Below are 23,857 nucleotides of genomic sequence, written 5' to 3'. Positions count from 1 at the left end.
GAAATCATTCCAATTGCTACAAACTATGTGATTTTATGCCATACCAAGTGTTTTCTTGCACTATCCTCTTTTTTCGGCATAATCTCCGTTGCTGATGCGCCTGCCCATTGGGGATACCTTCCCTGCGCGGCCCACCCTGCCTGAGTCGGTTAGATAGCGTTCTCACTTTTAGTGGCGACCTAGTACAAGTTGGTTTGTGCTTTTTGCACTGTCAATTTTGTAGCATACGTCCGAACGCGTATTTATATCTGTAATAGGAAGTTCTTGTAAAGTGAATATGCACCGGTGAATGCAACTTCTACCATAAGAAACAACTTCTAAGGTATTGCGAGTGAATGTCGTGATGAAATAATTGCGTATAATAGAATAGCAGGTACTAGATTGGCACTTAATCATTTCCAGTGCACTTAATCATTTCCAGTATTATAAAATTGTCTACATGATTATTAATTGCACATGATTATTTGGACATGTGCAAAGATAATAACTATTCAGAATGCCTTAGAGAAACATTTCATACAAGAAAAGTAAAAGAAAAAATATTTTTAAAATTTGACGGACTATTTTTAATCTGCATCGAAATCAACACAACACTGTTTTGAAATTATACAAAAGAAAGCAATGATCTATAGCTTAACCTAATATCAGAATTATAAAACCCTTGCGTGCAAGATTCCAACATTTAAAGATGTGAATGAGACATCTCATAAAATAAAACCTAAGTGAACCTTTTAAGTTACATTGGACGTTAAGGGTTGCAAATCTTTGAGTTAGAAACTGTCACTTGCTTTTGCCACTGAGATTTCCTTGGCTATAGCACTGATTTACATTGATTTATTTAAATTTCTACATTTTTAAAAACTGTATATATGCTATAATTTTCACACTAGGGTGCATGTAATCTTCTTCTAACTTAAGGGGTCGTCTTCAGTTGTGGAAGAAAGTTCTTTACGATTAACGATTATTAGATCTTGCTTTTATTGTACATAAGGATCGCTTCTATAAGTTCAGTGATGTGCCTTACAAGGTATACATGTTTTATTTACAGAGCTGATCCTTCTGAATATCGCATTGAGTGCAATGTTACTGCATCGAATGTGGCTTTCGTTGGTGATTATGAAATAAATGGAAGAATTCTGATTCTGCCTATCAGAGGTCAAGGATTCGGTAACATTACATTTCGTAAGTAGCAATATTATATTAAAACATTTGCTATTATGAAAATATAGTGGGATAAGTGGTAAATTTAGACCTTCTTTTTTCTCTGAGAATCATTTTCTCCAGGGAATAATGTCAAAATCTTTAAATATTTAAATTGATCATATTGTGTTCATTAGTTATAAACTTTATGTATCCTAAATTTTTAAAATGTCTAATTACATTTTGCAATGCAATGATTGACAAATTGCATTTGAAGAGGGATCGAAACTCTAATACGCTGAAACGAATATATAAAACACATCAGGGAAAGACACTTTGGTACTTTCGTCTTTATTTGAGTTTCCGGTTTGCTTTGATATGCAATTCCACAATTATAATTACACATTTTATGACTAAACCTTATTTTTGAAATTAATAAAAATACTTAGATTAACATCACCTTTACTATACGACTGATATTCATTCACAATCATTCGGAGCATACTGTAAGTACCGTGCATTAGTTACTACTTACATTTTTCTCCTTTGTTTTGATTGGTTGATTGGTATTTAACGTACGGTTTCAGCGTCGAGGCTATATGAGATGGAACGTTCTGTTTATTGTGGAATTGAGGCAATAAGAGGCCAGTGTTCCACGGGAATCTACCCCAGGACTACAAGCATAGGTTCATGTATGACAAATTATATTGTTATTTATTTCACTAGAATACTAAAGAAAAAAGTACAAGTTTTGTGTTTTTGTGTAAAAGGGAATGTTGTACAACGATTTCCGTAAATCTTTCTCTAACCCGCACTCGGTTAAACTATCAAAGTTCTATGGTTTTGGTGGTTTCCAATGCAAGGAATAAGTTTACATGATAATATGGAATTCATATTCTGTCATTGTATATCGTAACTTACAATCCACTTTTTCTATTACTACTTTTTTTCTGTTATGCAATCTTTACTTTAAATGAGTCTTCATATAGATCATTAAAGATCTCAGTGATATAGAGCATTCACTGCTCAAGAATCAAGTAAATTTTTTGTGGGGGGCAATGGTGATTTAGACATATTTCATCCTAAATACAAGTACTCTATGTGAAGTCTCTTTCAGAGCTTCAATGATTTATGTTCAGGTAGTGTAAGCAGCTTGTATGGTAAAACAGTGTAAACTTTTCCCTGTAATTAAGTATTTCACACAAACTTTATGTATATGTTTTTCTCACAACATTGTTAATGTGACTGATTTTCATGTGTTTTGAACGCCCCGGATGTTTCTATCTACGTAAATAATAATTATAAAAAGTGTGGAGCGAGTCATGTCAACTGATCCGTATCGGAGCGTAAAATTCTCAATTTACTCATTTTACTTGTTCAATTTGTGAATTTAGGGTATGTTGAAGTTTGCATTTAACTTAGCCTAACCAATGGAAAGGGCTGCAAGGTGAGATGGAAAAAAAAAGAGTTTGATATCTTAAATCCTTTTTAACCTTGTCTCCTAAAGAAACAGATTTTTAAAAAGGTTTTTCTGGACACCATAGTTAAGGTTCTATTACACGGGAAGCTGAAAAAGTAAATATAACAGAACATACCGGCTAAACTCTTTAATATTTCTGTATATGTAGGCCTACTCCTCAAAATCAAAAACGATGAATATCTACCTGCATAGGTGAGAGCAGATCTTTTTTAGACTTGGTGTACTGTACAATTTCTCTTAACAGAATGCAGTTTGAGTAAAATTTGCGATAATAAATTTGTGAAAAGTGACATAATGAAAATAGCTTAGAATATTGACGACTCCCTTTTCATCAAGATTACCAGCAAAATACACGTATGTTGCAAACAGTTTTAAAAAGCTCTAATTATTTAGCTACTTGCTTCTGTTTTTTAATGTATTTAAGACTTCTTTCCATCAGTACTGATAATAGAACAAAATATAAAATGTATCACTATTTCCTTTCATACTTGTTTAGTAATTGCTATTTCCAATTAGCCCTTTCCTCCCCTCCCCCGCGAACAACATACAGCATGAACCTAGTGTGAACGCCAAGCCGTTCGTGTGCTAGAGGGTGTTACCCGACTGATACTCCCCCTGTATTAGTGCATCAGTGACATCTTGACATCTAATATCACCTGCAACAACAGAGAAAACATGCTGTAAAGCCAAATTATCACCCTTTGTGACGAAATAACTTGTTAACCAATAACGGTAGGTGAAAATGGACTGCACTACTGTTTCTCTGAGATCGAGCTCATGTCAAATGATACTCCACATGCCCCCCCCTTCCCATTTAAAAATTCAAAGTTGGATGCAATATAGTGGCTTCTAAGATAGCCGCCATAGCAAACATTTTGTGTAATATGGTTCATTGCCCACCCGAACAACATATACCATGCACCAAGTGTGAATTCCAACACGTTCGCTTGTTACAGGGATGTTAACCGACTTATGCCTTACCCTGTATTTCAATTTCAGTTCATATCTGGATATGGATACCTAGGTTATTAATTCTACCTGCAGACTTGTATATTTTTAAAAATTAATTACTACGTACAAAACATCATCATATTTAGACATAAATATTATTGTGCGATAAACACAAAATTAGTTCTTATTATTTCTTAAACGAATAGTTACGTCTATAAATTGCAGTAATTGATTGTATTTATTTATTTATTTATCATTACCTATCAGAAACGTATTGTTCCTTTTGCAATACGTCTGGCATATTTTTCTTCCAGACATGTTTTGGGGGGCATTGGCCCCCTCCGAAGGTTTGGGAGTGCCCGGAGAAAACAAAAAAATCGTTTATAATAATAAATAGATTATTACTAATAATATGACCCCCGGAATACTAAGTGTGCTTCTCGGAACATTTTTCTGAAAGAAACACTGGGTCTAACAATTAAATGTAACTTTGTTCTAGTATGTATTACAAAGTACAATGAAATGCAAAGCACGAATAACACAACTAAAGGGAAAATACGCAAAAAAAATGATACATTTTGTATTATAGTTACGTCACCACATAATACAATAAAGAAGACAAACAGAACGTCTTATTATAGATGCACACTACATAAATAAAGTGTTATCCGTAGCTTTATCTGTATATCACTGCATATTTATTTTATGTTATACTATATTCATAAACTACACAATTGCATGGTGTATGTTTTTCATTAGAAATCAATTTTTCAACATTGTTTATAGAAACTTTGTGTCACTTATTAATATATCTTTTAGATTTATTTGTGAACTATGCAATGTTCATCGCAAAATCAACATCACGACCGTTTTTCATTAAAATGTTATACTTTTTAGTAATTCTTGTTATTGGCGAGTTTAGATGTATAATGTTATTCGATCTAAGATAATGAAAAGGTAACCGCAATTGTAGATTATATCTCGTAATGTTAATATGCAATAATTGTAATACGTATTTTATAATAACCAGCGGAAACTTATCCTACGTAAATACAATATTGATATATATATTTTTTTCCTTCACAGTTGACAATGATATCTATGTTGGCGTGTACGGAAGTCCTCTTGAAAGGAACGGAAAAACATACATGAATTTGGAAAAGTTCATTTTTAATATTTATCCAAAAGGTGGCGTTGTTCGCTTTGATAATCTATTTAATGGAAACAAGCAACTAGGTTAGTGAAATCTTTATTAAAGGTATGAGTACATTTTAAATTACATGCAAAGAATATTATTTTGTTGAGTTCGATGTCACCTATTGATATATACTAAACTGGCTTTATTTAGTAAAGGCACTGGCAACGTACCAAGAAAGAAGTGCAGATGATGATGAATAGAAAAGTTGATGCTAGAAAACAATGTAGAATGGAACTCAACATCGAAAAGTCGGAACATTTGAGAATATACACTGGAGGCAAGCCGTTTAGAATCAATGTAGAATAAAGAGTACAAACTGGATCACTTGCAGTTATATATATATCAACTTTGGACATTGTTTTATTTAAACAGAAATTAAATCTTAGTCCATTACATAAATAAACAATCTTTTTAACTAGAGTAAAAAAATCCTGTCAATTGCAGATTAAATGCGCAAGGCAATGAAGTCCACAGTTTGAGTCAGTTTGCAATTACTTTCTGTTTAAGATATTTATTTAAAGCTTCTTTCAGAGTATAAAAAATTTATATTCAAATATTGTAATTAATTCATATAATGTAAAAAAATCAGTGTTAACGTTTTCAGATAATTCAACGTACCATTTACTGTTTGAAAATTTTGTTTCTCTTTTCAAAAATTTGGCAACTGGACTTGGTTTCCTTGTAGTTTGAATGCCTATTTGTAGCCATTTATCACTAAGTCATATATATGCAGCAAAACTCAAAGTTCAACAAAACTCATTCACTCAATGTATCGTTCTGATGCTCAACGGAAATGTCACACAACTCCTGTGTAGTGTTTAATATTTTGTAAAGATCAGTTGAATTATTTTGTATGTATAAGAAAGAAAAAAAAGAGAATTGAATCGGTGGTATTACATTGTAGTTGGATACACTGAGTGTGAAAAGTTGGTTCAATAAGTTAGTTGGAGAGGTACGATCCTAGTATTAAGACGTACGTGCAACATTGCAACAATTGTAATGGCTAACTCCAAAATATACTTTTTCAATATATTAATGAGCAATAATTTAACATACAAACGTATTAACCCGTCCATGCGAGCTTTTATTATACTGTGCTATCGAAAGAGATTTATATAAAAGAAGTTTAGTGGAGTCAGATTACAGAGGACATTATCCTTTCGATAAAGAAAAATAAAGGAACATTGCACCAGATTACAATAGGATTACTTGTCACCATATTAAATGATGTCCTGTTGCCTTGCTTATTATTGGAGCAGCCATCTAGACCTTTATACTACGTATAGGCTTCTTCCAATTATATTGAAAAATATTCAAGTCACTTACGTCCTCCATAACAAACAAATTTGAGTCTGTCATCTATTCTTATAGACTAATACACTAAAGAAAGTTAACACATCCTTATCAAACAATATCATTCATTTACTGAAACCCCTTAGTAAAATAAGTCATCAAATAAGTTTTAGATCACTAATGATAAACCTCGTCGTCTGATAACTTTTATAACAAATCACTTCAATGTTCTTCAGAAATTTTGTCCCACATTATTAAATCTAGTAAAGGCACTGGCAAACAAGTATGTAGCCTACTGTATATGTCACTTTGCTCTAATTTATAAACTTACCTAGCTTAAACCTGCAGTTGCTTATATTTTCAACATACACCAATGTTCATTATCAACGGACTGTCTCACATTCCACCATGATCATTAATAACATTTCATCTTTCTTATGGGGCGTTTACACTTAGTCGATTTAGTCGCACGACTAAATCGACTCGCTGCATTTGCCACTAAATCGAAGCAACTAGGCCGAATCAGATTGATGAATGTGTTCAATTATTTCAACCACAGAAAATAGAACGTCTTTTAATTCAGTTGCCAGTCGATTAGTCGCCTTCGATCAACAAGCGATTAAGTTGAAGTCCTGTTTACACGGTCGATTAAGTTGAAAGTGACGTCAATTCAACTGAATCGAACGCAAATCGACTAAGTGTAAACGCCCCATTATGTTCGGTGTCACTGAGATCGGCGCTATCACCATTACTTAAATTTCCCTTTTCCTTTCTAAACTTCTCCAGTAATCTAAAAATGTTAATCTGTTTCAGCATACTGCTAACCACGACTATTCTCGGTCTTGCCAAATCCATGCAATATATTATCCACTCTAAGACATAAACAATCGATTTTCCATCTGATGCCACAAGTATAATCTCAAAATTAACGCAATAAAACTCAAATTGCAGTTCTGAAACATCTTTTTAAGTTCATTTAAGTATGTATTTCTAACAGTATGAATTCATTAGTCCGGAATACGGCCCCATCACTTGTGTGCTTACAGATGATTTGTATTTGATCAGCAATTACGTGGAAACCTAAATTTTTCTTATACGAAAGCTTCTTATCACCATGATTACCTTAAATTTTTAACACAAATAACATGGGACTTAAAATAATACATTATTTTTAATATCTGCAAAAGTCTGTAAAGATAATACGCCTTCATTACAAGTTTTTTATATTCATGGAGTACAAATTATTATCATGTTAGATTTTTCAAGATTCGATGACAGACCATCAACAAGGTGATGTATGCGGAGGACATGGTTATTACAGCTAAAACCAAGAAAGAAGTGCAGATGATGATGAATAGAAAAGTTGATGCTAGAAAACAATGTAGAATGGAACTCAACATCGAAAAGTCGGAAGATTTGAGAATATACACTGGAGGCAAGCCGTTTAGAATCAATGTAGAATAAAGAGAGCTTGAAGAGGCCAATCATTTCAAATATTTGGGAAGCATTTTGAGACGCTTACAGCATCAAAGAAATCAGGTCAAGAATTGCTGTAGCAAAAGGGGCATTCAATAAGAAAATATCTCCTGACTACCAGGCTTAACATTGGACTAAGTGAGAAACTGGTCAAGTGATACATATGGAGCATGTAATTGTATGTTCAGAGACTTGGATATTATGGAAATAGAGAAGATATACTAAGAGAACTTCGAAATGTGATGTTGGAGGAAGATGGAGAAGATAAAATGAACAGATAGAGTAACAAACGAAGATGTTTTAAAACGAGTAGAAGAGAATTCTGTTATCCAGGATCCTTTGTAGAGAGTCTTGTTGGGTTGGATACATTTTGTGCTATCATAAAGCTTAAGACGGATGGAAACTAAGGAGTAGGAAGAAGAAGCACACAACTTATCCATAATTTGAAAAATAGAAAAAAATATTGCAAGTTAAAGGAGGATCATGAACATCGGAAAATATGAAGAAACATTTCCAGACCCTAATCTAAGAGGAAGGGAATCTTCTGTGAGTCCCAGGATCTTTTGACAGGCAGAATATTTAATAATCATAATAATAATAATTTTAAATCCAATCCTTTGCCGAAAACCGTTATCTCCTTGTGAAACGACATAGATATTTTCTAATTTAAATAGGCTCTAAGTTGACTAAATCTTTGCACTCTGATAAAACCTCTGGAATTCATTTTGGCTGTGTGACTATATCCATTTGCTGCTTTTACGAAGATACAGATTGAAAAATAGATATGAAGAGTGATCGTTTATGATCTGTTACTCTTCGAATTTTTTTTCCATGAATCAAAAAATATAAAAAACAAAATACCGGTACCCTTGAAGAAACTACTCCAAATCACAGATTCTTAACACGAATTCTAATTTTGGATATTTGTTGGTAGGAATGAAACCGTGCCTACTAGTCTCAAATCAGTATCTTATAGTTACGCTGTAATGATTTGGTAAATTCAGAGACTTAACCCCAAATATGTATATACATCAATAACTGGTAAGTAAAATGGTTCTGCACAACTTTCAAGATAATCATATCTGGATCAGAGTAAAAGATAGCGTAGTTGTTTAGTAACGAAAAGAAACGTATGTCAATGTATAGTTGAAAGACATAGGACCTGTAACAAATATGAACTTGGTTAAGTCTCAAAGAGTACTGTTTCGGCAGCGTATATATGATCTTCTTTTATCTATAAAGAAGGTGGATGTGGTAAAACATTTTCAGTAGAGCTATCGATGCAATTTATTCTATCATCAACCTTTGTGAAGAAGGTCTGCCGGTGGAAGATAAGCCGAGAGAACGTTGCCCGCGCAAATTGGGCGAGAAGGAGTTACAGAAACTGAAGAAAATCATTGATAACAAGGCCAGAGTTACCAAAAAGTGTTTAGCAGGTAAGTTTTCAATATACGACCAAGGCTGTATACGATACAATCTGAAAACTATGGGTCTCCAATGTTCTAAGCGACTAAAAGTATCTAAGTATAGAGACAAACAACTGGAATAGTTATCTAAAAAGTGCCACAAACTGCGACAGAAGCTTGAGAACAGTGAAGAGACCGTCATTATAGACGACGAGTACTACTGGTGATTTACAGGGTATAACTTGCAAGGATTTTATATTACTAGTGCTGCATTGGCATCAGATGAAAGCCCACGGAAAGAATCCAAAAGCGTCTCCGTCTAGGTACCAATTTCATCAAAGGATATTTCAGAATCTTACATTGGATCAATAAGGGTTTCACTGACGAGAAGTACATAAGTAATTACTTGAAAAAAAAAAAATAATTCATTCAAAAAAGACTAACACGAGGGTGACACAATTTTCTTCTGGCCCGACGTTGCGAGGGGTCACTATGCGAAAAAAAAACACTCGACTGGATGACGAACCGTAGCATATATGTTGTTCCAACTGAGGCCAACCATTCAAACGTACCCAAAGCCAGGTCTATTGCAATGGCCTGACTTTATTCTAAGTATGTTAGCTCGTATGGTTCACACGAATGGTTAGGAGGTTAAATCTGAATGCTTCGTATCTGGCATTGGAATTGAAGCATCATTTCTGGCAAAATGTCAAAACAATAGATGTCAAAGAAATCCAGAAAATGATGGAGAATGTCCGAGAGAAACTTCGACAAATCGAGGATGGTGCTCCTTTTATATTTTGTAATTGTATATTCTTGTACACTAGATAAGCTCATCTTCGTATAATAAGTTTGAGAAATAAAGGTGATATAACTGATTGTTAGTTTATATTTTCGTGTTGTGCAGAAACTTTTTACTCATCTGTTATGTAAAATAGCCGTGCTTAAAAAAAAAAATAACTTTACTACTAAATTTGTATAGACATCAAAGGAGAGTTGTTTGTCATGTTTAGATCCTGCAATCACAATAGGTGCCCTGCGTCTTCAACATTAGCGTATAGACCTTTCTGATTTCGATAAACTATTACTATCGTGATGAAGAATATAAGTCCATGTCTCATATAATCTTGGTGATCACAATGGGTGTTAACTCCAACATAACCAATCAACATTAAATACAGTGTCTATAAGAATTACTTACACTATGTACGATTTCTTCTCATAATTCAACCAATGTTTTCTACGGTATATCATGTCATATATAACTTTCTACAGGCAGAAAACAAGGAGTACTAAGTCCGGGAATGTAGGGAGAATTCAAAACCCCATAGTCCTATAAACGCTGTGGCTCTGTAACTTATATAACTTTCTTAAATGTCATGTGGTGGCCTTAGCAACCATACGACTACTAATATCTTTAAAGACAACACAGTATCACACATAGTGTCCGCACTTAAATTTAGACTTTAAAAGGGGTATTTATAGCTACTATTGAAGTACAGTATGTACGCATTTCATTGATAATTACTTATAGTAACTAATTGCCTTCCTATTTATCTCTCTGCAGGTGATGCAATGAACAACTTTATGAACAAAAATTTCGAAGATGTATTTCTTGAAATGCGACCATCAGTTAATGAAGCTCTTGCCAAATTGGTTGGAGGTTTAGGCAAAAGGATACTCGATCAAGTGCCCTACTCAGAGATGTTTCCGTTATCGTGATTCTTTGGAAATGTAGATGAAATAAAATCTTGATGGGTTTTCTTTAAGTGGTCTTTCAATAATATATTACTACTGATCAGTCATTTTATGCTAATAAAAAATACTGTAGGGCTTTTAAATAAAGAGGAAGGAAATAAAGAACTTATTTGGATAATGGAAATCAAGGTGAGACAGCGAGATAAATGTGGCAATATGCTCTCGTCTACAGAATTGCATGTTATGCTATATTTCCTTTGTTTTCGTATTATTTCTTACAGTCATCAATAATGAAAGAAAGCAGAATAAATGTCAACGTGGTAAAGTTTACGGTATTGCAGGCAATGCTATACGCTTTCTGTTTTCGTAATATTTCTTAGTCACCAATGGTGGAAATGGAATGAGAAATCAGAATAGATGTATATAATAGAATGTTTTTTTTTTTTTATTAAAGTATTTAGGTAATGCTATACTTTCTTTGGTTTTATATTATTTCCTAGTAGTATAGCCCATAAATTAAGAGTAGATTTTTATATTCGAGACGAAACGACAAATTTACGAGTGGAAAGCATTACTTCACCCAAATCTTGTTAGATCTCAAACAGAATTTTAGGTATTATGTGGTTCATAGTATAAATAGATAAAGTGATTGTACGAACACAGTGAAGGACATTTATGAACGTTTAAAGATACGCAAGTCATTACACAATACACTCTTATAATACATATAATTTAAATATCGTTATATCACACCTTTCGTGAATCTCTTGTGACGCAGCAGGATTCTGATCACTTCGTTCTAGATGAAAATAATAATAAAAAAAGGGCTTATATTTTGTACATAATTTTACAAAATGAAACGAGACAAGTAAATCTTAGTTCTCGTCTCTTCTTAAGTCGTGTCCAACATTATTTCTTAGAGTCACCGGGAAGACACGGTATCTCAATGGTAGAGCGTTTACCTCTGGTTCATAGGGCCCTGATTCGATCCCCGGCCAAGTAAGTTTATGGCGAACAACATCTTATTCGTGGGTTTGCTCGGGATGCTCGCGTTTCCCCCACATTATCATTCCACTAATTCTTCCACAATCATTTACTTGCTTAACCATGTCGGTCCTGGCGTCCCCCACAGGGGACATACAATATTACGACATTATTATTGTTTTACAACTTTAAAATCCGACTGGCAACATTGAAAACTGTTTACAAGGGATGGTCCATCTATGAGTATCCCTTGTAAACAGTTTTCAATGTTGGCAGACTGAAGTTGTTTTAAAGTTGTTTTAAAGTTTTAAAGTTGTAAAGCAATAATAATGTCGTCATATTTTATGTCCCTTGTGGGGGACACCGGGACCGACATGGTTAATCATCCGTCTCCCATAGTCTAAAGAACATAATCGTGAGACGTTAAACTGGAAGATATCATTTTGTCTCATCTCTTAGAGTCATCGATGCTGGAAATAAGAACAATAAGCGGAATGGATACAGCAATATGATTTTGGCAAATATATTGCTACAGTTTTTTTTTTTTTTTTTTTTTTTTGCGATATTACTGCTTAGAATCGCTAGCTACTGTAACAATGTGGTGAAACAAAAAAATGTCACAAAATCATAGTATTACGAATTATATTAAAAACGACTGGTTGTTTCCCGCGAACCCTTGTCCTGTTGTACAGTTTAAGTTAAAATCATGCCTAATTAAAATGTGTAGTTTTCACATTTAACACTCTTGTAGTTTATTCGCCAATTACCCGAAACTCCGTACAATATTTATGCAATTACTCAAGGATTTCATTATACAGAACTTTATGTTGATATAAATAATTGAATAGCGAACGACAGTGGAGGTGGCGACATTTATTATTATTACTATTAGGAGTTACTGTGATGCATAGGTTGACAAACAAGGACGGTTGTCTTGTATTATGAAGATAAGCACATATTCTTCAGCACAACCTACTACATTATGCCACACAGAATGATCACACTAGTAATTTGAAGGTTATTAAGAACTCAAGAAAAAATTAAATAACATAATAGTTATACAAATTACGTTATTTTTTACATAAGATAACTATTTATGTTTTATATAAGCCTATACTTATAGACTGTGTTATGTGTATCTTAGAAGAACACTGCAATGCAAGGACAATCATTTTATCTTAACGGCTTTGGTAACTCGTCAAATCTTTGCTCAAAATTTAATCACATATACGGGGTGTAATAAAAAAAATACGGTGAATATACCTGCACAGCGCCATGTATAGAAGTTCTATTCATTTCAATCCATAAGCCCGATAGCCAGAACCTTTGACACAGTCAGTGTCGAGTTTGAACGAGTTGTGACACAGTGTTGCCGATTTGGGGGAAAAGTCGCTAAATCTAGGGGTTTCAACTTCCAGGATAGCGACAAAAAATCATTTTTCCGATTAGCTAATTTTTTTGATGATTTTTAAATGTCAATTTAGCGACGTACTTACAAATCTAGCGACTTTTCTGCTGCGAACAACTTGTCCTGTAATTGAGTACTAAAGACTTTCTATTTCAACTGTGCCCCTTCTGGCGCTGCTGTCGATGTGTTTCCCCGCACCTCCCTCGAAAGAGGAGGGACAAGTTGCTGCGATCCAGATGTATCAATTGTTGGATGCGGAAGCGTTGCCACAGTGAATTATTTCACAGATTTCGTTGTGCTCTGTCTTGTTAGTCATCATAAGTAGACTACGATCTTCACTCGTCAACATCAAACGACTGAATGACAAATTGATAACACAGTTGGGGCCATTCACTTCTTTTCCCTAAGATAAGAGACGGTTCTTCCGTAAGAGGGCGACGGGGACGAGGCCGAAGTATGTTTCGCATATTTTCCGAGGGCGCACCTGAGTTGTTTTCCTTTTACTTATTTGAATTAGCGGAAGCGTCGACAACCTGGGAAAGTATCTAATAGCATTAATCTCCAGAATCTCGCTTGGATTGCTATTATCTCTTACCCTTTAACGTAGACCAACTCTAGCCTTTAATGACCTTTAGTTTGCAAAGCTTACGTTTAAAGGCACGAATATCAATAGCAAGCTTATTATCTGTAGAAGCTTAAGTAAAAGCGAAGTGGATGTAAAACTGTTTTTCTTTGTAGACTTTTACTTTTGTTCGCTTTTCTAAACTCAGTTTGAAAATAATAAAGTATTGATAAAGTAAAAAGATAAATGTCTACTAAATTGTACTCAAAATGAAATTATTCTTCTTTACATATGGTTTTGCAATTACGTTTTTATAGCGTAGATAGGATTACGACTTGAATTGATCACATATTACACACACACACACACACACACACACACACACACACACACACACACATATATATATATATATATATATATATATATATATATATAAGGTGTCCCAAAAGTAATGGTGAAAATGAAACCACAGATTCCTAACAAACAAGAAAAAAAAAGTTTAAGTGAGATATAATCCGGAAGTGGACAGGGGCAGAGCCAGAGAGTTTCGAATGTGAGGAGAAAGCAACTTCACACTTAGGGAAAGGAACTTGACAATTTACAAAACAGTTACGGAACACCGGGACTGATGGAATGCATTCGAAAGTCACGATTAGCACGTTGCATAGATGTGGGAGGACAGTACTTTGAACATCTTCTGTAGGCACGTTTATTGTTAGCACATATGACCTAATAGTTTATAGTGCTATTCTGTGTAAGATATTACGTTACAAATACAGTACGTCTTTGTTGATTCTGCCCGTTATTTCTTTACATGACACGACTAGTTACACATGTCCTTCTTTCTACCCTCTCTTTCTGCAAGTTTCTATCTGGTGTACCACTTCCCATTTCCCCATGAGATCATGCAACCATGCTGTTATCTTTGCCTTGACTTCCATTGTACATGTGCGTAAAATCGTGCCACGGATAACAACTTTTTCCTGTATGGTTTCAGATATTCGGTGAATCCCTAAATGACGTACGGAGAATCTCTGGTCCAGTTACGTAACATGTGTTTAACATATCAAGCTGATATGAGTCGTTGTCTTTCTGAACCCTCCCCCACAATCGAAGGTGTCTAGCTCCGCTCCGGTCCATTTCCGGACTATATGTTATATAAACATTTCTTCTTCTTTCGATGCCAGGGATCTATGGTTTCATTTTTCGCCATTACTTTTGGGACACCCTATATCTATCTATCTATCTATCTATCTATCTATCTATCTATCTATCTATCTATCTATCTATCTATCTATCTATCTATCTATATAAAGTTCATGCTTCATTTAGCGACTTTTTGCATCAACTTGTTGGCAACACTCTGTGACATCTCAGTAGGCTTCCAGAAGCAGAACACTGAGGGCGTGTTAATGTCGCGTGCCAACATCAAGAATTGTTTCAAGCTGCAAAAATGTGCCAAAGAAACTTACGAAATGTTAAAATCAGTGTATGGCGATGAAGTGGTGACATTGAAGAGTGTTTAGAAAGTGGTATACTCAATTCAAAAGAGCCAATGAGTCAGTTGAAGAGCAACGATCGGGACATCTATCGACCAGTGTGACCACTGCTAGTACTTTCGTACTAGATCTAGTACCTTTAATAATATTTTAGTGTTCTAGTACGTTCACCAATAAATCTAGTACTTTTCTTCTCCTCTGTTCGCGTCGAAATTTAACCAAAAAAATTTAAAGTTTTTGTTTTTTCAAGAAAGTGGGGGTCACTTTCCTACCCATAGGGCAGAGGGAGCTGCCGGAAACCTTCTAATAAAATATTAATATCGTAAAAATGTCATAAATAGGGTGAGACGGGAGTAGATAAAATTTTAGTACTTTTTCTCCAGATCTAGTACTATTTTTCTGCATAGGTTAGTACGAAATATTTTTCCTGAGTGGTCACACTGCTTTCGACGTCAAAAACAGACAAAAATGTTCAAAAAGAGCCAGAAATGATTCGTTCAAACATGCGAATGGCTATTCAAAAGCTTTCCAAATAACTAAACATCTCGTACAGGTAACTGTAAATTATTTTAGCCGCCGATTTGCAAATGAGAAGAATGAGTACGAAATTCGTTCTCCACACCTCGCTTTTGATCCGCAAGTGTCTGGCCGAAAAAAATATATTTCTGTCTAACCACATCTGGCGCACACGCCGGATATAGCACCATGCGACTTCTGGCTCTTTCTAAAAATAAAAACCGTGCTAGAAAGAAGACATTTTAACACTATTTCTGACATTGAGAGAGTGGAGACGGCGTAGTTGAAGACCCTTCCAGAAGTGCTTCCAACCATGGAATAAAAGTACTTTCAATTGTGGAATCAATGTTGAAATAAGAGCTTCACAAGTCAAGGGGAATACTGTTAAGAAAATTGATTCATATTATGTAAGCTTATTACATTTTTTCGTAATAAAATGAGATGAGTACATACCATTTCTTAGCTGTGAAATTTTTATAAAGTAAAGTTTGCTAATTTTTATTGTGTATAAAATTTTGTTTGTAAGGATCTTGTCAGAGGAAAGAATTAACAAGATAGTATCAATAGTAATATTAGGAAAATAAGCACATGTCTTAGAACTAGATGTATATTAAAAACTAAGTGTCGGAAAAAAAAACTGTATATTGGCGGTCAGGATCTAACATACAGATAGACTTATGTAACATATAGCTGACGTATGTAACATCCAGAAGACAGTTAGATGTCAGACATCCTGCAACGGCATGATTTAACATGTAAGGGCAGTACACGTATAGGATATGGATAACTTACACTCGGTTCTGATTTCTGTAGTAAACACAAGGATACCATATATTGGTATATACAATATACCGCTGTTCGAATAACGGAATTCTTTTTTAAGTGTAAAAATACACTACCAGCCATGTTGTGGTTTTGATGACTGCAATTGTCAGACCATAGTGTTAGTATTGCAACTTCATTGTTAGAAGGTTCATTTTCTGCCCACTTGTATCATCCAGAAACCAATTCATTACCACCTTTTCGAGCCTCCTTTTCATCCTACATTAATCAGTGCGTTTTTTGTTTAGTGCTTTCATAAATTTGTGTAATCGAAAATCCATAATTTTCAAATGAAAATCGAAAAGTATATTACGACCATTGAGGAAGTAAATCATTTGAAGTCTGACTGGAAATATAATGTTCTCAAATAAAGGTATTGGGAAATATTATAAGTGTATTTAGCATAGTTTATCTCTATGTAACTCAGCTACTAACTTATACTAATTGCAAAGATGTCATTTTCTATATTGATAGAAATATTCTTACATTATTACACCACTAGCAAGAACATACTTGAGTTATTAAGAAAAGTATTCTAACTCAATTTCGACCAAAAAGTGACTTAGCATAGTCTACCTTTGAAGTACAGAAATTTTGCCTGTGATGATATTTAACCCTTAGGAGACACACTTCATAAATGCCAACTCTGGGGTGTTACAAACAGGAGCTTAAAAACAGAAACTCTTCACTCCATGAAAGCACGACAAACAATGTCGAAGATCAGTGGTTGCAGGCAATGATACCAACTGAATTTACAAAGGAATGAAAATTTCTCTTTCGCTAAACAAGTAACAAATAAACAAAAATGTTTCGGGTTGTTAAACACCCCAGTGTGTCTCCCGAGGGTTAAGTAATAGAGGTGAACCCTTAGTGATATAAGGTAAAGGTGGTGACACTTTTACCTAGGGGATTCTTCACTTAATGGATGTTCGTGTATTTCTGATTTATTCACATCGAGAACTGAAAAATCTTTAATAGATTCTGATAACAGATTAAAATACTTTGGTAAGTTCCATGTTAGAAGGATACTACCCTTTTTAAGTATAAACTTACAAATAAGTGCTAATTATTGATGTATGATCAAAAATGTCTTATGAAATTGTAAGTAATATAAACAAAACTAGACATGGCATAAATTAGTAACATGATTTTCAGCTCTATTATCAAGATTTTAGGACTTTTTTTTTTTGCTTTGCGGGGAAAGTGGAAGAGGAATGCTTTGCAAATAATACTTCTGCTGTTATTCCAATATGCGAATATTCGTTTTCAATATCCAACAATTATTAGGATTACCTAATGGGACTCATAAGATTGTACTATTAGTACGTTCTCCGTTACTCTAATCGATCGATATCTCTTGAACGAAACCAAAGATTCGAATTCTATTTCTGTGTAATAGACAGCTGCTGGAGCAGTTATCTTGGCCGAATTCGTTAATGGAATCAATTCGTTAACAGCTCCATGCGTAACAGTGATTTCCACGGTGGTTATCCATATGGCGTTTATGATCTATAAAACATTCCCTAGCTTCTCTGTAACCTGCACGGTAGCAAAGATCGCCTATCATAGAATGATGTGAAGGTTTTCTTAATGCAAAATGTTGTTCTAAATATCGCGTGATTCTTTTTACTGTTTTCCAGCAGCCACGGTTGCTCAATTGTAAAGTGTTTATCTCTGGTGCGTGGGTCATTGGTTAGACTCTAGCTCGCACCAAGTGAGCATTGTGATGTACAAACACCATGTGCGTGAATTTTCCCGGAATTCTCCCGATTCCTATCATTTTCTTCATTCCACCATTTCATATGAATTCTGAAATCGTAACAGAAGATTCCAGATTGAAAGTACCACCGAAAATAAAGCGTATCGATGTACTAGAGTATCAATATGGCCACACGACTTACAATGTGTGTCAGGAATGGAATGTACACTCATGTTCAAAATTATTGTCGCATGTCTATAAATATATTGTAGGAATATAATTTGATAACAAATACGCCCGGTATTTCTTATAAATGTTAGTATGTCTATAATCAGCAAAGACATGTATGTGGCAAATTTAATGTCAAAAGAGCAGTAAATAAGAACACTAAAACGAATACAAAACTTTCTTGTCCATTTAGCAACATTTTGTTTTACTCATTCTAATTTTCGTCTTTATAATTCTTTTCCTATGAAATTTACCACAAATATACATTTCCCAATTATACACATAGTATCAGTATTAAAAGTACCCTGCAAAATCATTATCAAATTATATTCTTACAAGAAGACAGTTATAGATATGCGACAATCATTTTGGACATACGTGTACCTTATGAAGGCGTTCAATGAGAGGAACTAAAGGGTGGATAATTTTATACCATTCAATCTGCATATGAGGGGGATGGTAAAGGTCATGCAAAATCATCTGACTTCACTAATACTGAGAAAACAAGTAAGAAATCCAGAGCTGAGAAGTATTCAGCACAGAACTAAGTAATTCGTGGTAACGATGTTGTACAGGGGAGAAACCCCCCGGAAAAGATAAATCCTGAATATATCCAATATCGAATCAAAATCGTGAGATATAAAGGACAGATATCCGATAGTGTTGATAAAAGTGGATTCTCAGGTTGCAGGTAAGATGGCCAAAAACAACCAAACCATAATGAGACGATAATTGCGATAGGAAAAAGGCAGAGGGTTTGCGACACAAACATCAAAGAAGATTGCAGATAGTAACAGAAGGTAACAACAACTAGTAACAGAAGATTCCAGATAGGAAGTACCACCGCAACCGAATAGTATCGAGTGATGAAAAGTAAAAGAATGAGGTGGATGAAGTCCAACATTTAAAGTACTTGGCATTTCTTGCGAATATTAATAAGGCCTAGATCACCCTGAGAACATTGCAAATATAAATCTGTACGTTTCAAACGAAGAAAGGTGCCTTGCCAGATAGTCCACAAAAATAAGGATTCAAGTTTATTTTTAAGCATAAAGGGCGTGGGTGGATAAGTATAGTGAAATGGAACCAGGTGAATCTTGGGACGACAGGTGGGTGAGATATAGGTACACCCAAGATACATTAATCCCTCACATTTCAAACCTCAACTCTCATTGGTACATGAGAAATGGCGCAAAATCGAAAAAGTGGGATTAATTTATTTCTCAAGAATGACAATCGATTTTGTTCAAACTTGGATGTATGCATAGGTGTATACAAGGGCTTTGAAAAAACTCCCCTGGCCATTTCCCCTCTCAAAAAATTCTATTCAATTTTTGAGCCCCTTTTGACCTATGATGGTCTGCGAGCACAATTATGAAAAAAATAATTTTAGATGTCACTTTAACACTACAATCACATATTTTTTCCAAAAATTGTATCACGGATACTGTGAATGGGGGGTTGAGAGTATGATGTACGTGAAGTGAAACAGTGGAATGCTAATGTGGGAGACTAGGTCACACTCATATATGCAAAGTGGGGATTAAATTAAATGGACCCTGCATACAATTAAAGACTGAAGGCCGAAAGAGTTAAATGACAGTCTGTAGAGCAAATGTTTTAAATTAATACATAATTTTGAAAAATTACTTTACTTTAGAATGAGACTCTGAGTTTTAGGGCCCTCAGTGGTTGGAACGCATGATCTGAGAAGAAAATTACTCACGATAAACATTAAAATATGTCCAGCAGATTCATGGAGTCATCCAAATCATAGTTCACGGCCTGTAAAGAAACATGTTACATTAAGATTTTGGCACATACCTTTAGCTGTCCTGATGTGGTTGGCAAAGGAGACTCTCCAGGTTAGGTGGTTAATCCTTTTAATGGTGATCATAGATCGAAATAAAATATTCAACACTTTACACAGAACACTCACACAAGCGAAACGAAAAGAAAAAAATATTTAAATTTTCAACACTGTTAAATTTAAGAGCTCTGATCAGGCCTTTTTATACTCATTTGAGTTCACTGTTCGTGCGCGCTCTTCTTTTCATTTCTGATGGCTTCCTCTTCACAGACGCTTCTCTGGCGTTGTCCTGAGTTCTTAGACCACTTCCGGTCCTGGAAGATGTCTGGCCTCATGTAGTTCGTCGCAGTAAATTCTGGAGGGTGTCAACTTCCTCTATGCTCCTGGATTTGTAGTTGTCCTACTGATTGCAGAAGGTCCTCATCATCTGGTTCTCTCTCTGTCCGGGAACATCAGGTATCGGTCATGACAAGCCTCGGTGTTGACGTCTAGTCGTGGCGTTGCCTCTCTGTGATAGTTGAGTCCGAGGGGGATTCATTGAATGCTTTTAGAATGTTTCACACAAAATAATCACAAAATCCAAAATCACGAGGCACTAATGATTTATATAATCTATGTACTAATATTTATAGGTGACGATGCTGCTCTATGTATAGCATATTTAGCACGAAGCTATTTGACTCTGTTCTTCTCACTGTGTATTTAAATATAAATGCGAAATACACGGATATGCAATGCTATATACAGAAAGACGTAGCGAGCGAGCACCATAGTTTGTCACGTTGATAATTTATATATGTAGATAATAACTATTCACTTCCACAAAATGAAAGTAATTTCATTCGCGATAATTCTCGTTCGAGCACTAATGAAAGAACATTGCTCGTTCCTTCCGCGAGCCTACGACTTGTCAACCGAGACACAAATTGTTCGAGCTTCGAAACTGCACGAGCTCGAGGTGAGCTTTTCCGATGCAAACTAACAACTGACCCCGAGTCTTTGACCCGCGTTGTTTTAAGCAACCACAAGTTCATTGTCTGGTCAAAGACTCGCTACGGACGCACCCACTTTTCAAAAGTGATGGATGAGAGGGGTGTAGGTATTTGCCTTCTTGAGCACTATAGCTCGTGACCTAGTTTTGGTCCAATTCTATACTTTGACTTACTTTTCTGTTCGTAGCTTCTCACACGATTCCTGTACCTTTGCGTGGATATGTTCAGTACACAGAGCATAAAATAAACTTTCCGCTGGTATGCAACACTACCCGTTAATTTTCAGTTTTGTACTCCAAAACGTTGCACAAACACACAAATTATATTAATTTTTCTTCCAAGTACATTTGCATGTCACTACCCATCCTTTGCTGCCACCTGTCGGCAGGTTCACAAACTTCCACCTGTATGACTGAAAGGGGATGGGGGTGTAAACACTTTCAGTTTTTCAATGCTTTTAGTTTTTTCCCAGTGTTTAGCTGTGAGACATGGATGTGAGAAATGAAATATATATTTAAATGAACTTGTATGCAGCCTCTCAAGGACTGTCATACCATAGCAACCTTATAAAAGGATATATAACACCTGTAGAGCTTCCCTCTTTCTCCTCAGGTTGACGTCTGCAATGGACTTAAAAAAACTTTGGTACATGTTCTGCAATCATGCAGCTTAACAGAACCGCAACCACTCTTCAGATATACATTGATACAAGCCTTTATATGTTTATTAATACGTATCAACGATCTACTATTAAAATATATAACGTAAACATCTAGAAAGTTTTATACATATTATTATAAAGCATTAAAGCAGAAGCTACTAGTACAAACGACAGGGGTGACATTTACAGGGATAAACAAGCAGATTTCGTCGACTGCTGTGGTGACTGCGAAAATTTTGAATTTTGTAGGCTCATTATGCCAGCCTGGAGTTCGTTGAGTGAAGCCACGCTTAGGATGTGTAGGATGCGAAAAAGGGGAGGATTTTAGAAAAAGTAACAATCTATTCTTCTCGTCGACTCGTGGACATGCGAAAATTTCTAGTACTTGGGAGACAATATCTTCTCCCGACTTCATGTCTGTATGCGCACTGTGTCCTACTCTTATACGAGGGACTAGAAATGTTACCCTATCTCTTTCTTCTATTCTTCAATTCATATTTGTTCCTATTCTTGAAAATGAGATGGTAACAGTGGCCTGGTTTGCGCTGCTAAAAGCAGGCATCTTTGCTCAAACAAAGGCTGAGCTTCGAAGTTCGCTTTCTTCTCTTTTTTTTTAACTGTTCCGTCGACTCTGCGAAACTTCAAGTTCCCAAGTACTGTCTGCTCCTAAGATTTCCCATATACGAATATCTTCTAGTTATAATAATGTATGCAGTCTTATTCAAATGACCTGACGCTAATTTGATGTCACGTTATACAAATAATATAGAACACAAACAATATATTTACATACAAACTTAACCCAATTAAAAGTAGCTTCCCTTAATCCTTTATAATATATATAATTACGCCATGGTCAAAATGTAACTTTAGGATATTTGCTATGTAAATGAATGAGAAATCACACCTGAAGAGCACCAAACTCACTTCGGCTCCATTTGATGGCCTGTGGCGTCCCCATTCCCATTTTGAGCCAAACTGAATCTGTTGATATTGGTGTTTATATCATATGAATCAATCAGCCTGAATATGAATATGAAATTAAAATTGCCATTAGACCCCCGTAAATATACCATTTGAGGATGCCCGAAGTTTCAGTGTGAGTGTTCATATAAAAATCAATGTTACCTATACTTACAGTGTCCAATCAAAGTGAAATAACCTAAGCTGGAAAGAGAATAACCATCAACAATACCATAATGTAATGCAAGCTTTGTTGTAGTGTCTCCCACAGGTCCTAAGAAGGGGGATGGGGATAAGAAGTAGAGTAGTGGAAAACTGAAACATTTGGATAAAATGTATTTTCATGCAAGAAATAGACGAAAATATAATGCAAACGGAAAGTAAGTTACATGTAAGAAGTATAAGTATTTTAATGTGTGAAACAAATAAGGATGAAAGGAACATTGTACGTACTTTCAGTCCTTGTCACTGTTTTAAATTATGGCCACACAAATGTTGTAATCGAATATTTTGCTCAAGATTTGTGCTGGTTTTGGGATCCTTGACAAATATCTTCCATAACTAAGGTAATAAATAAGGCTGCAACATGGGAGCAAAAGCCAACTGTTCGCAATCCATTTGTACAGTAGCAACAATACCTAATGACACTTTTGTAACCTTCTGTATTTGGTTTTAAATGAAGCATTTGCAGTCTTCAATGCACTGTAGTTTTCAATATCTTGTCATTATCTTTAACATACTGCATATTAATATTACCTCTTTCATCCAACATTTCAGCCAAATAACATATTGCCTGTTTATATTGAAAGGATCTACAAAACAATTCTTTCAAACAGCGGCGGTACTAGAAGGTAAAAACGGGGAGGGGACGGCCATAACTCTGACTATGAAGGTATATCATTAGTCTACCATAAACTTTCAAAATATATAAATAAGAGGTTCAATTATTCTTGTCACTCGAAAAACTGGGAGGGCCTAGGACTCCCCGGCGCCGGGCTAGATCTACCACTGCTTTTAAATATTTTTCGTTCATTCGAGGAAAATCCTCAAGATCCTGTGAAGAAATAG

The 23,857-nt window shown here is 35.1% G+C and overlaps 1 protein-coding gene across 1 annotated transcript in view; it reads left to right on the top strand.

Moving 5' to 3' along the window:
• LOC145691998 (protein takeout-like) overlaps positions 1-11,106 on the top strand; it is a 32,580-nt gene extending 21,474 nt beyond the window's left edge. Inside the window, exons 4-6 of the mRNA XM_081767297.1 lie at positions 1,049-1,182; positions 4,658-4,807; positions 10,512-11,106. Coding sequence (XP_081623423.1) covers positions 1,049-1,182; positions 4,658-4,807; positions 10,512-10,666 — 439 coding nt within the window. The 3' untranslated portion in view covers positions 10,667-11,106. The remainder of the gene's footprint in view (positions 1-1,048; positions 1,183-4,657; positions 4,808-10,511) is intronic.
• The last annotated feature ends 12,751 nt before the right edge of the window (positions 11,107-23,857 follow it).

The sequence above is a fragment of the Thermobia domestica genome, chromosome 8, assembly GCF_964235325.1.
Source record: "Thermobia domestica chromosome 8, izTheDome1.hap1.1, whole genome shotgun sequence".
NCBI classification, from domain to species: Eukaryota; Metazoa; Arthropoda; class Insecta; order Zygentoma; family Lepismatidae; genus Thermobia; species Thermobia domestica.
This window is presented reverse-complemented; position numbering and strand designations above follow the sequence as displayed.